Raw genomic sequence first — 16195 nt, forward strand, 5'->3', positions numbered from 1 at the left:
CTCAAGAGTAAATCAACACCATTAAATGCCTTTAGTGGAACAAAAAAAGACTAAAGCTGCTTCAATGTTTGGGATCAACCCTGAGCTGAAGTAGGTGTTGGAACTTTGGGAGTTGTCCAAGGAGGTATATTTAAAGGGACATTTGCAAGTTGGAAGTGGAGGAAGGGAAAGGTTTTGTGGATAGAGTTTCAAAGTTCAAAAGAAAATGGCTGAAGGCTGTCACTTATGGCAGAGGAATGTGGAAGAGAAAACCCATGGTAAATCTCAGGCAAGGGCATAGAGCTACAATGGGCAAAATAATCGATTTGACAACCAAGGTGAGAATTTTCAAGCAATTGAGGCAAAAGCAGATGAAAATCAGCACAGGTTAAGGCAAGAGGTGAACTGAATTTTATGAGACCAAATGTGGACAGAATGTGTTATGGCTGAATTGGATGTTTTATAACTTGAATTTTCCTGTCAGCACCGAAGTCCTTTTTAGGGCATCCTGGTGATGCCAATTGTGGGGAACTTCATTGATCATTTATCAGAAAATGGTTCGCCATCATACTCATTGGGCCTACCCTGATGTTTGACAGCTATGCAGACCCAATTAATTCTACCATACCTTGGAGAAACAATTGTGACAACTCATTAAGCAGCAAGAATATAAAAAATGAACATGTTGGTCTTTATCTAAAGAGGGCTAGAATACAAAAGGGACCAAGTCATGTTTCAGCTGTATAAAACCTTGGTCAGATACCATCTGGAGTACCGTGTTCAGTTTTGAGCACTGCACTTCAGGATGCATATACTGACCTTGGAGGTTAATGTGCAGATTCACCTGGGCTTAAATTATGAGGGCAGAGTGCACAAATTTAGCCTGAATTCCCTGGAGTGAAGTGAGTTGAAAGGTGAATTGATTAAGGTGTTTAAGATGATTAAAACAAATTGACAATTTATCTATTGACCCCATTTTCTCTGGTGGGGAAAATCAAGAACATGGGGATATAATCTTAAAATGAGCTAGGCCATGAAGAGAACAAAATCAGGGAGCACTTCTCACACAAGGAGTAGTAGAAATTTAGAACACTCCCCCAATAGCCTGTGAACACTAGAACAATTGGAGCTTTCAAGACAGAGTAGATTTTTGTTAAAGGTGTCGAGCAATGTGGATTGATGACCGGTAAATGAAGTTCACTTGCACATCAGCTATGATCTAACTAAATGGTGAAGCCGACTCAAGGCTGTTCTCATATACCTTTCAAACAAATAGACCGTATAAATTTTTCAGTTATTTGTCAGACCAAATAATTTTGAAAAAAAGTTATTCAAAAATATAGAATGTCACACTAACATATTTCAGTGGTATTTAGAGCAAAACTGTGATTTCAACTGAGCTAAATAAAGTTTGGAGCCAGTTCGGTCTTCTCCAGGTGGTGAAGTTCTCGTGTGTGTTCCTGTTTCCCAGATGCCACCACCCACCACTTTCCCGAGGAAACGAGGAAGCATCAAGCCCTTCAAAAGGTGAGGGAGGGAGAGATCACCAGCCTCTGGTGAGCAAATACTCAGTCATTGGGAAAGGAGGCACGGAAAGCAGAATGCAAATAGGTTGTACACAGAATTTGGACTGCTACTCATTTGGGAAGATAAACACCAACTTAGATCATTCAGCTCAACCAGTCTATTTCCATTTTGTAACTTCTATCTAATTCCAGGAGATGGTATAAGTCTAAGTCTACATCAGTTCCCACACAGTGGTAAAAAAAGAATAAATTGTGCACAAAAATATTTTTGAAAATAGCTTAGCACTAGATTGCAAAAAAGACTGCAGAAGGAAATAAAGGCATTTCTTTAGTAAGTATTCATTTGTTTATCTTCTTCAAAGTAAATTCACTAAATTTAAAATTACAGGTTTCAAGCTGTGAGACTTTTGCCCATAACTGAAAACTGGAGAGATCTCATGGAAGCAGAGTATAATTCCAGAAGCTAAGTCAACAGAAAGGCTGCTGTGTTTCTTATCCAGGGCACAGTACCAAAACCTTACCAAGATATCAAAGCCAATGAAGCGACTTTAAAGACAAAGTTGGGACTCATCTAGAAGAGTGATCTAAAATACGACAGCCAGAAAGCCTAGTTTTTTTTTCATTTATTCATGGAATGGGGGCATTGCCGGCTGGGCCAGTATTTATTACCCATATCTAATTACCCTTGAGAAGGTGGTGGTGACATGCCTCTTGAACCACTGCAGTCAAGTGGTGTAGGTGCCCACAAAACCCACAGTGCTGATTGAGAGGGAGTTCCAGGATTTTGACCCAGCGACAGTGAAGGAACAGCAATATATTTCTAAGTCAGGACGGCGAGTGGCTTGGAGGGAAACTTACAGATGGTGGTGTCCCCATGTATCTGCTGGCCTTGTCCTTCTAGGTGGTAGCAATCATGGGTTTGGAAGATGCCATCTAAGAAGCCTTGGTGAGAACCCACAGTGCATCTTGTAGATGGTACACATTGCTGCCACTGTGCATCAGTGGTGGAGGGAGTGAATCTTTGCAGATGAGGTACCAATCAAGTGGGCTGCTTTGTCCTGGATGGTGGGAATGTTGTTGGAGCTGCACTCATCCAAGCAAATGGAAAGATTTTGTGACACTCCTGACTCGTGGCTTGTAGATGGTGGACAGGCTTTGGGGAGTCAGGAGGTAAGTTGTTCACGGCAGGATTCCTAGCCTCTGACCTGCTCTTGTAGCCACAGTATTTGTGTGGCTGGTCCAGTTTCTGGTCAATGGTAACGACCAGGATGTTGATAGTGCAGGATTCAGCAATGGTAATGTCATGGGACAATGGTCAAATACTCTCTTGCTGGAGATGGTCATTGCCTAGCACTTGTGTGGCGAAAATGCTACTTGCCACTTGTCAACTCAAGCCTGGATATTGTCCAGGTCTTGCTGCATTTGGACATGGACTGCTTCAGTATCCGAGAGTCACAAATGGTGCTGAACATTGTGCGATCAGCAGTGAGCATCTGACCTTATGATGGAAGGAAGGTCATTGATGAAGCAGCTGAAGATGGTTGGGTCTAGGACACTACCCTGAGGAGCTCCCGCAGTGATGTCCTGGAACTGAGATGATTGACCTCCAACAACCATGACCATCTTCCTTTGTGCTAGGTATGACTCCAACCAGTGGATGGTTTCCCCCACTGGTTCCCATTGACTCCAGTTTTGCTAGGAATCCTTGATGTCACACTCGGTCAAATGCTGCCTTGATGTCAAGGGCAGTCACTCTCATCTCACCTCTGGAGTTCAGCTCTTTTGTCCATGTTTGAAACAAGACTGTAATGAGATCAGGAGCTGAATGACCCCGGTGAAACTCAAGCTGAGCATCAGTGAGCAGGTTATTACTAAGCAATTGCCACTTGACAGCACTGTTGATGAGCCCTTCTGATGATCGAGAGTAGACTGATGAGGCAGGAATTGGCCGTGTTGGATTTGTCCTGCTTTGTGTGTACAGGATGTAGCTGGGCAATTTTCCACATTACCAGTATTGTAGTTGTACTGAAACAGCTTGGCTAGGAGCGCAGCAAGTTCCGGAACATAAGTATTCAGTACTATTGCTGGAACATTGTCAGGGCCCACTGTCTTTGCAGCATCCAGTGCCTTCAGCCTTCTTGATATCACATGGCGTGACTTGTATTGGCTGAAGGCTGACATCTGTGATGCTGGGGACCTCCAGAGGAGGCCGAGATGGATCACCCACATTGCTGTGGAGTCACATGTAGGCCAGACCAGGTAAGGACAGCAGATTTCCTTCCCTAAAGGACATTAGTGAGCAGAAGGGTTTTTATGACAATCGACAATGGTTTCGTGGTCATTATTAGACTTTTAGTTCCAGATTTTTATTGAATTCAAATTCAAACCCAGGTCCCCAGAGCATTACCATGGATCTCTAGATTACTAGTCCAGTGACAATAACACTACGCCGCCGCCTCCTCAGAGTAAGGGTAGAAATGGCCAAAAATGTAGCACACTCCTGAATCAACTATAAACTAGTTCAGCAACTGTCAAACTAAGACTCTGATGTCAAGCAATATTTAATACAAAGGAAAGGGTAATTAACATACCCAAAATCAAAGCATGACACATTAGTGCAAACATTCACCATTATTGTAGACAAAAGGAGGTTGGAATTTCCTGTGAGGATGTAATTAAATTAGACTGAAATTTACAGTCTCTGTATCTATTTTTCTGATCTATCCTGCCAACCTCATCAACATATACTGGAACATAAAAATCAGCATAAATAAGCAGAAATCAGCATAAACAGTTGAGACCAAAAGAATGTACAGAATTACATCATATTTGTTTCTACAAATATGAAAATTAAAGTTTGAAATAATCAATTTAATTAGTCATGCACATTAGTCATTAAGAAAAAACAATTGTGTAAATTTTTCAAATTTTAATGCAACTCACACTGATGGCTTAAGAATACAAAGAAACAGAAAATACAGTTGAGGATTTTTTTTTAAATTGCATAAATACTGCAATAAAGCACCCAGAAGTATGACTGTTTCTTGTTGCACATAAAATGCTGGATGTAATTTTATATCTATTTGAAATCAGTGTAATCACAAAAAACTTACATGTACCACTCCTTACTACAAAGAGAGCCCTTATGAGAGTCATGATACATCCTGACAATAATGTATAACATTCTTACACCGGTATTTCCCCCATCTGTCACACAAGAAATTGGTCTTATTACCCAATTTTACATGTACATGGGCACAAATTCATAGGGCATTCTGACAAGATTTTAATAATTTTACATGGCTTACTCATTTGAATGCAGTTTCTTGTTAAGCTATCATAGTCTAACCTCCAAATGTGTTATCCTTTCCACTTTCGGATTTGGCATACTAATTACTGAGGGGTTAGGGCCAGAAAAGATCATATACTTACTTGCCAACATCCAAGTGCTAGTAAATGGCTCAAATTAGTTAAAGATACCTTTATCCTGTAAAGGCTGCTGGCTACCAGCTGCTTTTGACATTCTGATGCTCAGAAGCCTGTCTCACAACAGGCGGCTCCTTTTAAAAGATAAATGCAGGTGATATAATTATAGAGCGAGAGAAAAAAAAATCTGGAAATGACATTTGCCAGCTATGTATTTATCCTCAATCAACTGTGAGGATCAAGTACTAATAAGAAGAAAACTAAAATAAATCAAGGGAAGGGGCATACTAGCTATAATAAGTATCAAAAATGGTAATAACACAAATGAGAGTAAAGAGAGACAAATCTCCAGGACCTGATGGTTTCCGTCCCAAGTTAAAAGTAGGTAATTCTAGATGCTGTAGTCATGATCTTCCAAAACTCTCCAATTCATGACAAAAACAGAAATACCTGGAAAAACTCAGCAGGTCTGGCAGCATCGGCGGAGAAGAACAAAGTTGACGTGGAGTCCTCATGACCCTTCAACAGAACTAAGTAGAAATAGGAAAGGGATGAAATATAAGCTGGTTTAAGGGGGAGGGGGGAGGAAGAAGGGGCGGGGAGGGGGGGGGGTTGTTGGGACAAGCAAGCAGTGATAGGAGCAGATAACCAAAAGATGTCACAGACAAAAGAACAAAGAGGTGTTGAAGGTGGTGATATTATCTAAAAGAATGTGCTAATCAACATTAGAGAGCAGGACGAGTAAGGTAGCTCTAGTGGGGGTGGGGTGAAATAAACCATAGATGGAATACATTTAAAAATAATGGAAATAGGTGGGAAAAGAAAAATCTATATAAATTATTGGAAAAAACAAAAGGGAGGGGGAAGAAACGGAAAGGGGGTGGGGATGGAGGAGGGAGTTCAAGATCTAAAGTTGTTGAACTCAATATTCAGTCCGGAAGGCTGTAAAGTGCCTAGTCGGAAGATGAGGTGCTGTTCCTCCAGTTTGCGTTGAGCTTCACTGGAACAATGCAGCAAGCCAAGGTCAGACATGTGGGCAAGAGAGCAGGGTGGAGTGTTAAAATGGCAAGCGACAGGGAGGTCTGGGTTGTTCTCTTGGATTGGAGAATTGTCAGCATCATTCCATCATATAAGAAAAGAATTAGTCTAACATTTGTTGCGGGAAAATTACAAGCATCTGTTATTAGGGACTGAGTGTTTGGACAAATATGAACTGATCAAAAAGAGCCAGGTAGATTTGTAAAAGGCAAGTCATATCTAATGAGACCGTTGAACTTATAATGAACTAAATAATGTGGTAAATAGGGGAAAATGCATTCTGGACTCAACGTGGAGATCAACATTTTCAGACTGTAACCTCTGTCCCCATTTTATAACCCTTTCTCTTCATAGGTTTTGGTTTTAACGCATTTTTGTCTTCTTTTTGCTACTGGATGGCAGCTGTTCATCATGCACATCTCTAGACAAATCTTTTTTTTCTTTACTTGTCCAATAACCACTCTCTTTGGCCTTACATTACCAACCCTTTTTGTCATTTTCTCTCTCCTGTCTTCCACCTTATCACAGAGCTTCCATTTGTTCTTTTTGCCACCTTTCCACTCCCCCCCCTCCTTTATTAGTTCAAACTTATTACATTTCTAAATTTATTTTGCTTTTGTATGGCAGATAAGGGATTGTCAATGAATGTTATTTCTATGGACTTCCAGAAGGCAGATCCACTTAGGAGGCTGTTAAAAGTTAGAGCTGACGGAATCGGAGCAAGGATATGGAATTAGTTAGGAGGTAGGAGATGGAGAGTAGGAAGAATAGTTAAGTCTTCTTGGAAGGTTGACTTGTGGTGCCATCCCACTATTCCCCAACAACTCACCCCCCCCCCCGCCCCCCCCTCACTACCACCCCATCCTGGGATCTGTACTGGGGCCTCAGCTTTTCACTACATTTATACATTTCTTGGATAGAGGGCTCTCTTCCTTCATCTAAATTTGTTGACAACACCAGGTCAGGGGACACAGGAAATGGTGCAGATGGGAGAGGATAACATTGTAAAGGCACATTGATAAATTGAGTGGGCAAAACATTGGCAAACGTTGTTCAATGTGGGGAAATGTGAGGATATCCACTTTGGTGGGAATCTAGGAACTATGAAACAAGAGAGAGATATTGCTAACTAAATACAGAAGTCACAAAGTTAGTGGACAGGTATGAAAAATTAATGCAAAAGGATCAGTGGAATGTTGGCCTTTACCTCAAGGGGGTGGAAGTCATATCACAGTTGTAGAAGATTCTGGTTAGGCCTTATTAGAGTACTCTGTTCAGTTCTGGGTACTCCACCCCAGCTAGAATATTTTGGTTGTGGGGCCAATTGCAATGCAGATTCACCAGAATGATACTGAGGCTAAAAGGGTTAAATTATGAGGTCAGGTTACATAGTAGACTTGTATTCCTTTGTGCATAGAAGATTAAGTGATGATTTAAATGAGGTGTTTTAGGTGATTAAAGGGTTTTATAGTTTCTCTCTACCTACCCTATATCCGCTGGTGGAGAAGTCCAGCAGAAGACGGCAGAACCTTAAAGTTAGATCTAGGTCATTCAAGTGTGATCAGGAAGTGCTTCTTCACACAAAAGGGTAATGAAAATCTGGAACTAACTACAGAAAGTTGTACCTTGTTCAATTGCAAACGTCAAAACTGAGATTAATAGATTGTGTTAGGTACAGGTATTAAGGGTTATGGAACCAAGGCAAGTGGATGGAGTTAAGGTACAAAATCAGCCATGATCTGACTGATAAACCACGTTGACAACGGCTCACATTTCTCATTCAAATTATTGCTCCAAAGAACAGCTCCTTTGCACTAGGTGGGAGAATATAAGAGGGGGGTATTTGTCATAGAGAAAAGGGTTCACATTCTTTGAGATCAAAACCATCCATAGAGCTCCAACTGCCACTACCTCCCTCTTCTACTCCAATGCTCTTGACCTCACCCCAGTTTCCCACTTAGTCTCCACCAGCCTCAGATCATTCTGCAGTTTCTCCACACCCATCTTTTCATTTTCACTTCCAGTTTCCACTCACTGATGTTGTAAATGGTTCTTTTGTGCTCAGGCACTGATCTCCACCTTCCAAAATCACATCAGCCCTCTCCTCAAAAAGCTCATCCTTAACCCATTCGTTCTGTCAAACTACTGACTCATCTCAAAACTTACTTTCCTTGAGGTCTTTGCACATGTCATTGTCTCCTGTCTCACACCTCTGTGCCGATCACATCTAAACAGCTATTTCAGTCAAGCTTCCTTCCTGTTCATAATACCAAGACTGTCCTGGCCAAAGCCACAGATGGCATTATGCAACTGTAAATATTGTTCATTAATTACCCTGCCTCAAGTTCTCTGCAGCACTGGAAGCAGTTTACTACATATCTCCATTACATCTCTTCTGCTAGCCAGTTCAGTGAGATCAATATTCCTTTGTCCATTTGGAGATGGCTTCTCTTTCTCCACTCCTAAATTACCTTTAATTCCCCCAAAGCACCTTGAATCCCCTCAAATATCAAATTACACACTGTCCTCTGCGACAGTCTCTACAGACAGAGGATCTGCTTTCACATGTAGACTGATGACACTGAGCTGGATTTATCCTCATTTCTATGATCCCACAACAACAGGTGTCATTGACCCCGCCCCACACCCCATCCACCACCATCTGACACATTGTGGATGATTGAAAATTTCCTCCAACTGAACTTTAGGGTCACAGCCTTTGCTTTTGGCTCCATCATAAGCTCCATTTCATTGCCAGACTCTATCCCCTTCTCTGCTAATTCTGAAGTGGCTCCAGATAGTGTTAAACCTTGAAGTCATGTCTGATCCTAAGCTGAGCTACAAACCCAACAATCTGACCCCAATTATTAACTTCCATCCCATTGCTTACCTCTACCCTTCTCTCATCCCCACTCTTGTGGAGCTTATAACCATGCTTTCACCCACTATACTCAAATTTGTCCAATGTCTCCCACGCTGACCTTCCCCTTCCATAAATTTCAACGTCTTCAAAAAAATTGGCTCACACTTGACAATCATCCCTATCTTCATTAACATACTTTAGCTCCCTCTTTCCCAGCATAGAAAATGTACATTATTCTTCCTGGTTTTCAAATCCCTCCACAACCTGGTTGTACCCTAGTTACTATAGCCTTATGTCCTCTTCTCCACAATATGGTCATTGACATTGACCTGGGGTATCCCCATGCCCTTCTGTTTGTGCCTCCTATAGTGCTGGAGACTTCAGCCCTCCCAACGGGATTCTTTCCCTAACATCCCTTTCTATCTACCTTTAAAAAGCTCTCTTTTTCAGGAAGAATTTTGGACAAATAATTCATTCTCCCCTCCCACCTCCTGTAAAGTCTATTGGAAGATCCTCTACATTAAAATCTATTCTGGTAGACAATCAGACCGTTGTTACATTGCAGGCTGACTTGCATCTGGTTGGCACCTGGGTGCTTTGACATATGAACACACAAAATAGGAGAAGTAGGCCGTTTGACCTCCTTGAGCCTGCTCCGCCATTCAATAAGACCATGGCTGATCGGTTTGTATTTATAATTCCACATTCCCATCTATCCCTGATAACCTTTGATTCCTTTGCCTAACAAGAATCTACCTACCTCAGTCTTAAAGATATTCAATGACCCCACCTCTACCGCCTTCTGAGATAGAGTGTTCCAAAATTGCACAACCCTCTGAAAAGATTTCTCCTTATCTGTACTAAAAGGGTGACCCTTAATTTGTTAAAACAGTGCCCCCTAGTTCTGGATTCACCCACAAGAGGAAGTATCATTTCTGCGTTCACCTTGTCAAGACCATTCAGGATGTTCTATACTTCAATCAAGTCACCCCTCACTCTTCTAAACTCCGGTGGAAACAGGCCAAGCCTGTCCAACCTAATCTCATAAAACAGCCCACTCATTCCAGGTATCAATCTAGTAAAGCTCCTCTGAATCGCCTCTAATGCATTTACAACTTTCTTTAAATAAGGAGACCAAAATTACACACAGTATTCGAGATGTGGTCTCACCAATGCCCTGTATTACTGAAGCATAACATCCTTACTTTTATGTTCACGTCCTCTCGCAATAAAGGATAGCATTCCATTAGCCTTCTTAATTACTTGCTATACTTGCATACTAACTTTGTGACTCATACACTACCCTCTGCACCTCAGAATTCTGCAGTCGTTCTCCATTCAAGTAATACTCTGCTTTTTTCTTTCTGCCAAAGTGAACAACTTCACAATTTCTCACATTATATTCCATCTTCCAGATTTTTGCCCAATTTCTCAACCTATCTATATCCATCTACAACCTCATGTCCTCTTCACAACATGTTTTCCTACCTATCTTTGTGTCATCTGCAAATTTGGCTGCCATGCCTTTGCTCCCCTCATCTAAGTCATTGATATAAATTGTAAAAAGTTCAGGCCCCACCACAGACCTTTGCAGGACTCCACTCGTTACATCCTACCAATCAGAAAATGACCCATTTATGAACACTTTTCTGCCAGCCAGCCAATCTTCTATCCATGCTAATGTGTTACCCCCTACACCATGAGCCTTTATTTTCCGCAATAACCTTTGATGTGGCACCTTATCAAAAGCGTCCTGGAAATCCAAACACAGCAGGTCTACTACAGGCTCACTTGCATCCATTGCACAAGTTACTCCTTCAAAGATCTCCAATAAATTGGTTGAACATGGTTCCCCTTTAACAAAACTATGCTGACTCTTCCCAATCACCTTGAGTTTGACAACTAATCTCTGTGGACAGGGGTATTAAACACACTGTTTTTTTCTCACATTCTGTATCAAAAAACATTCCCACATAGTCAAAACTTGGCACGATAAAAATGATATTTTGCACTGAGCTGGAGTTATATTCTGAATTGCATAAACTCGGACCACATCCACCCAATCCCTGGTAGTAAAAGGGCAAAAAAAATGTTTATTTGTCTTCAAGCACAAAGTGCAATGCATGCAGTAAGATTTAAAGCATAAAATGGCATAATCAATTCTCAAATTAGTCTAAATTTCAGAACTTTTTGATTTATTGCTAGTCATGGAGCCTTACATAAAAACACCTTTCTTTAGTTTCCCTCCCTATATCATTCCATTTCAATTCAACAACCAGATGTGAGAACATCACGATAACTATCATGTTTTTCTACCTCTTTGCATCTTACTTTTCCTCTAGCACTAATACAAATAAATCAGCTGGGAACTCAACATGAAAGAGAGCAGCAAGCACAAACCCCAATTCCCTGGTGCTCCACAGATCAGAAGAAACTTTGTCCTGCCATTGACATAGTACCTGAATACATTCCATCACCAAGTCACCTACTTGCACAAGGTTGATGCCAAACAAATTTTTTCTCCCAGATCCAATGTGACTATCTATAACAGCAAAATTGAGAACACAGTGCATAAACATCTATGAATTACTTGATATCAAAATTATCTGGACCTAGGAGCTTACAGTGACTGGTTGAATAATGCTGAAAAGAGACATGTTGCCAAAACTTTTCATCTGCATTCATCAGGACAAATGCAAGAATGCCAAATTTCAAACGATCACAACAATTTATACCACAGGAGAAAACAGGGTGCTGATCAGTTGCCAAGTCAACTCTGATTGGCCAAGGCTTTGCCTTGCAGAAGGCAACAGGGAACTATAGGCTCCCCATGCTTGTGGGTAATTCAAAAAAGGCACAAGGCTTGAATATATTCCTTTAGTTTGCAAAGAACTTTGCAATGCCAGGTATATACATCAACAATTGGTGATCGAATCAAACAGGTTCCTCCAGCTGTTCATAATAGACAAAGTACAGACCATACTCAAAGTGCCATTTGCAAAACCCAAAACAAAATGTCAACTGTTAGATGAGATTCTGTGATTGGACAGCACTTGCTGAACAATCATGAGTGCACTAATAACTGCACTAGCAGCCAATTTAAGATAATTAGTTCAGCTCATAAGTCATTAATTTACACTTGCTAGAAGCAAGATACATTCATATGTAGGGGCCCATTCTCTGCCAATAAAATGAAAATGTTCAAGCCTTTTTCAAAATACCCAAAGCATCGGAAGCATTTAGTTCCCCCATTGCTTTCTCCATGGCAACGCCTTGGCAAATCAGAGTCGATTTGCCAAGCAATCAGCATCCCTTTTCTTCTGTGGTATAAGTTGTTGTGATCATTTATAATAAATCTGCACAAACTAGTGCCTACAATGAAACAGTTTTCAACAGCAACATTAAGTATTGGGGAATAATTATCACGTTACACGTTATGTTTTTGTGGTAATGCGAGTCATAATTTTATTCTACAGAATTTAAGCAACAAAACTAATTCAGTGAAAACTGCATAGAAAATGAGTTACAAATCCTCAAGATTTTGGATTGCAATACAATTTTTAATCAAAATTGTAAATAGATTGTATTCCCATATTTCACTGTTTGAAACACTGATAATAGTCTTATCATAAAGTTCTGTTGTATTTTGTAGGCTGTACTTATTAGTACTGTAGGTGCAGTGCTGGAGGTCTGTTACAGTCAATGTGTTGGGTGTGTAAAACCTCATGAAAACACTGCCTTACTTTTTGTGAATGCAGGAACATGTCTGTGATAAGCACTTCTAATGTCCTTGGATGTGTAAAATACACAGCAAAATTTACGCTGGACATGTATGACGATATATAAACAATACAATGCGTATGTTAGAGTAATATTCATTCGTTTTTTGGTTAAAAACTTGCTCTGCTACACTTCTGAGGATTGTCCAATTTCCCACAAGATTGGTTGCTGAACAAATGATTTTATATTGGCTCAGTAGTTCAAAATTATGTCCAAGCAGTAGATAAATCAAATACTAAATGCAAAATATCATTTTAACCGCGAATACAAAAGTAATTTTAGGTGCAGCTTTTTCATTTGTCGATTTACAGAAAGAACCCAATTTAAAAATAAGGAATGAACTTTGGGAAGAAGAAACACTGTAGCTTATCAGGTGGGACTTTTGTCATTGAGTTTGTGAGGTGATGAAGCAGCTTACTTACACACATGCCTACCTGATCAGGCTAAAGCCATAACACAAAGCAAAGGCACCAGATATCTTTTTGAATATTGAAACTTTAAGCTTAGGAGAACCCCATGTTCTGCTTTTGGCAGAGTGTACACAAAATAGGGCACATGCGAATGAAAAAAACATACCAGCACCAATGAAACAATTAAATAACAGAGAAAAAATGCTCTAACAAAATTCATTCTTAACTTAGTTTATTTTAAGGCGGCCCTTCACTTTGCTCAAACTAAGAGTGAACTGTTGGAGCAAAATATTTTTACGTGATGGAAGTCACCTATTAGTATCCAGCTTGACCAAAATTCTCCTTGGCTGACCAGGATTGAACGGAGTAAACAACACTGCATACTTTACAAAATTATCCACAATAATGTAGTAATTTTTGCTTTAAAAAAATAGGTCAATCTCGTTAAAGTACGACACAAAACTCATATTCCCGGAAACAAGCGCAGTTAAGGTGAAACAAATTAATTTGGCACTTTGCCAGTGATACCATTTCACTGAAGTTTAATGCACACGCATCACGGCGACCGTGGAAAACCTAACTCACCTTGTTTTTTCACCGGCATTTTTCTCAAAGTGCGGCGTTTGATTTTTATCAGCACTGATGTTCTCCAATTATTGGGATGCTGACACCAGACACCGCTTGTTTTCTCCTCTTCTCACTCCCATCAAGCTGCCGAAACTCCGGTAATAGTAAAACTTCCTCGTAACGAAAGCCGAAAAACTACAAGTACTAAAGAATACAAACAAATCTCAAATACACACAGCCACAAAAATCCCAATAAAAAGCTTTGCGAAGAAACTATTTCTTAAAAAAAAATAAGCGAGAAAGGAATTTCCAAATGTTATATAACGGTAATTCACTGTCCAGTTCAAACTCAAAACACCCATTGGATTTGGGTTTTTTTTTTAAAGGCAGAATCCAAATCCATTCGTTCCAAGAGAGTCTAGACATTCGCGGTAGCTCTCATCTTGGCAACAGAAAGTGCTTCTTCTTTCCCCGCGTGTTTTCTTCTTGGTGGCTTGTAAAATTTTCCAGCCAGATGGTGAGGCGTTGTGATACAGACTGGAGCCAGGAGCCACAGGAGGAATCAGCAGCAGTTGGCCAGTCAGCCCGAGCTGACTGCCCTCAACATTAATCCACAGTACCAGCTTTAGTCATCTCACATCAACTTTACAATCCTATAAGGAGCTGCTTCTGACGGACTCGGCCACCATCCCGTGCCACTGTTTGAGAAAAAGATTAATCAAAACAAACAGAAATATCCCGCAGTCCCAGATAAAAAGGACCGGGGATCATTCGGGTACATGGAGAGTAATCTTCCCAAATAGGAATACGACACAAAAACACTAAAATTTTAGGTGACCGTTATTAACTTTCGGCCGGGATTCCCCTTCCCCAGCTACTCATAATGACAAGGGCCGCAGCTGATCTCTGAAGATGTCAGGGAACAAATTCATGAAGTAAGATGATGCGAAGCAATAGGGAAATACCAGGCCAGGCCCCGTGTGCTGGTGCAGCTCGGGCGGTTTGAACACGGGACACAGATTAAAGGACCAAATCACTGCGACACCTGCCGGTCACACTTAATTAGAATTTCTGATCGTAATTTAAATATAAATAAAGCATGGACAATTTAAAACGCACCTTCCAGCGGAAGGGAATACTACTTGAATAAATCTGCTGAACCTTGGGCGATGTAATTCGATTCTCCTGCGGTTCCCCTCCCTTTCCCCCCCCTCCCACCACCAAGTTTTTACCCGGTCCTCGCTGAACAGTCGCAGGTTTTGCTCAATGACGGAAGAGGCGCGCGCCACGTTTTGATTGACGTCCAGGAACCGCCCGCGAGGGAGCACAGCTGACCAATTGAGACTGCGGAAGGGGGCGGGGCTTCCTCAGTCATCGCATCGAGGTCGGAGCGAGGCAGGGGTGAAAGGGGAAAGTGATTTGGTCAGGTGATCAATATGTCTGCGCCTAGACTGCTGACTTAATGTAGAAAGACAACGTTTGACATTCACCAGTTTCTCAAATTTTATGATTGTATTGTGTAAATTAGTGCAATTTTTTTCTTCATAATAATCTACTTGGCAACTATTACACTTGGTCGCAGTAAAGCTTAGAGAATCAAGCTCAGGTACTTTTATATCTCGTTTACGAAATACACTAATGCACTTTCACCTCTCTCTCCACGGATGCTGCTAGGTCTGTTGCGTGTTTTACCATTTTCTGTTTTTTATTTAATGTAATTTTACTGATATTTTGAAGATATTGCCACTGTACTTCTTTGCCAAGAACTGGACGTATCAAAGTCAGATGTGATGCTGATAATTACTGCACGATTTATTCATTTATCCAAATTCTACGTATTAGCCAGGTTTCGTGGTAATGTTCTGACATCATTTTTGACTTGATATTTTAGTATAACAAGATATTTTGAATTACCTAATTTTAAATCTGAAATTGTCGTAGGTTTCGAGAATGGCAGATAATACATTACTTAGACAAGATTTACAACATGGTATTCCCAACCCAAATGTGATGGAAATGCTCCTCGAACGGTTTCAACAGCTTCCAGAATTAGACAGGTATATTCCTAATCCACATCAACACACAATTATGTATTTAACATTGTTACTGTACAATGCATTTCAAAATAGTACTACCTAAAGAATCCAAATGAAGAACTTTCAATTCGCATTTATTTAAACTAAATGAAATTTAGCTAAGCAAGTGATAATAAAAGCCTCCAAATGAAGCATATGTTTCAAACAAACATCTACAAGTTGACACAAGAACAATTTTAGAACATTCACAATCAGAAAACTAGCTCATATATTTATAAATTTACAGGTAGTAAACAGGAATCGAGTTGATGATACTGTCTTCAAAATGCTTATTAATTTTTTTTCCCTTAATAGTTAGGGACTCGATTCTTTAAAAATAAAACAGGTGTTAGAAAAATGCTCTCCACCATGGTTCAAGCGTTTTAGCTGTTATACCAAAAAGACTCCCCTGTGCATTGTGTGCAGTCCAGTAAGGTTATGGAAGGGGGTGGGGGTGGGGGTGGGGGTGGGGCGGGGGGGGGGGGGGGGGGGAGAGAGGAGAAAATCAGGCAAAGCCCCTATTCTTTCTTG

At 40.6% G+C, this 16195-nt stretch overlaps 2 protein-coding genes across 2 annotated transcripts in view; one reads left to right on the top strand and one right to left on the bottom strand.

Annotated features, from left to right (window-relative positions):
* The window catches only part of LOC144682415 (disks large homolog 2-like), a 1267833-nt gene extending 1253002 nt beyond the window's left edge, over positions 1 to 14831 (bottom strand). The window contains exon 1 of the mRNA XM_078544824.1: positions 13608 to 14831. Coding sequence (XP_078400950.1) covers positions 13608 to 13626 — 19 coding nt within the window. The 5' untranslated portion in view covers positions 13627 to 14831. The remainder of the gene's footprint in view (positions 1 to 13607) is intronic.
* A 152-nt stretch (positions 14832 to 14983) lies between these two features.
* The window catches only part of tmem126a (transmembrane protein 126A), a 40052-nt gene continuing 38840 nt past the window's right edge, over positions 14984 to 16195 (top strand). The window contains exons 1-2 of the mRNA XM_078545708.1: positions 14984 to 15195; positions 15531 to 15646. Of these exons, the coding sequence (XP_078401834.1) occupies positions 15540 to 15646 (107 nt within the window). The 5' untranslated portion in view covers positions 14984 to 15195; positions 15531 to 15539. The remainder of the gene's footprint in view (positions 15196 to 15530; positions 15647 to 16195) is intronic.

This window comes from Cetorhinus maximus, chromosome 7 (assembly GCF_964194155.1).
Source record: "Cetorhinus maximus chromosome 7, sCetMax3.hap1.1, whole genome shotgun sequence".
Taxonomy (NCBI): domain Eukaryota; kingdom Metazoa; phylum Chordata; class Chondrichthyes; order Lamniformes; family Cetorhinidae; genus Cetorhinus; species Cetorhinus maximus.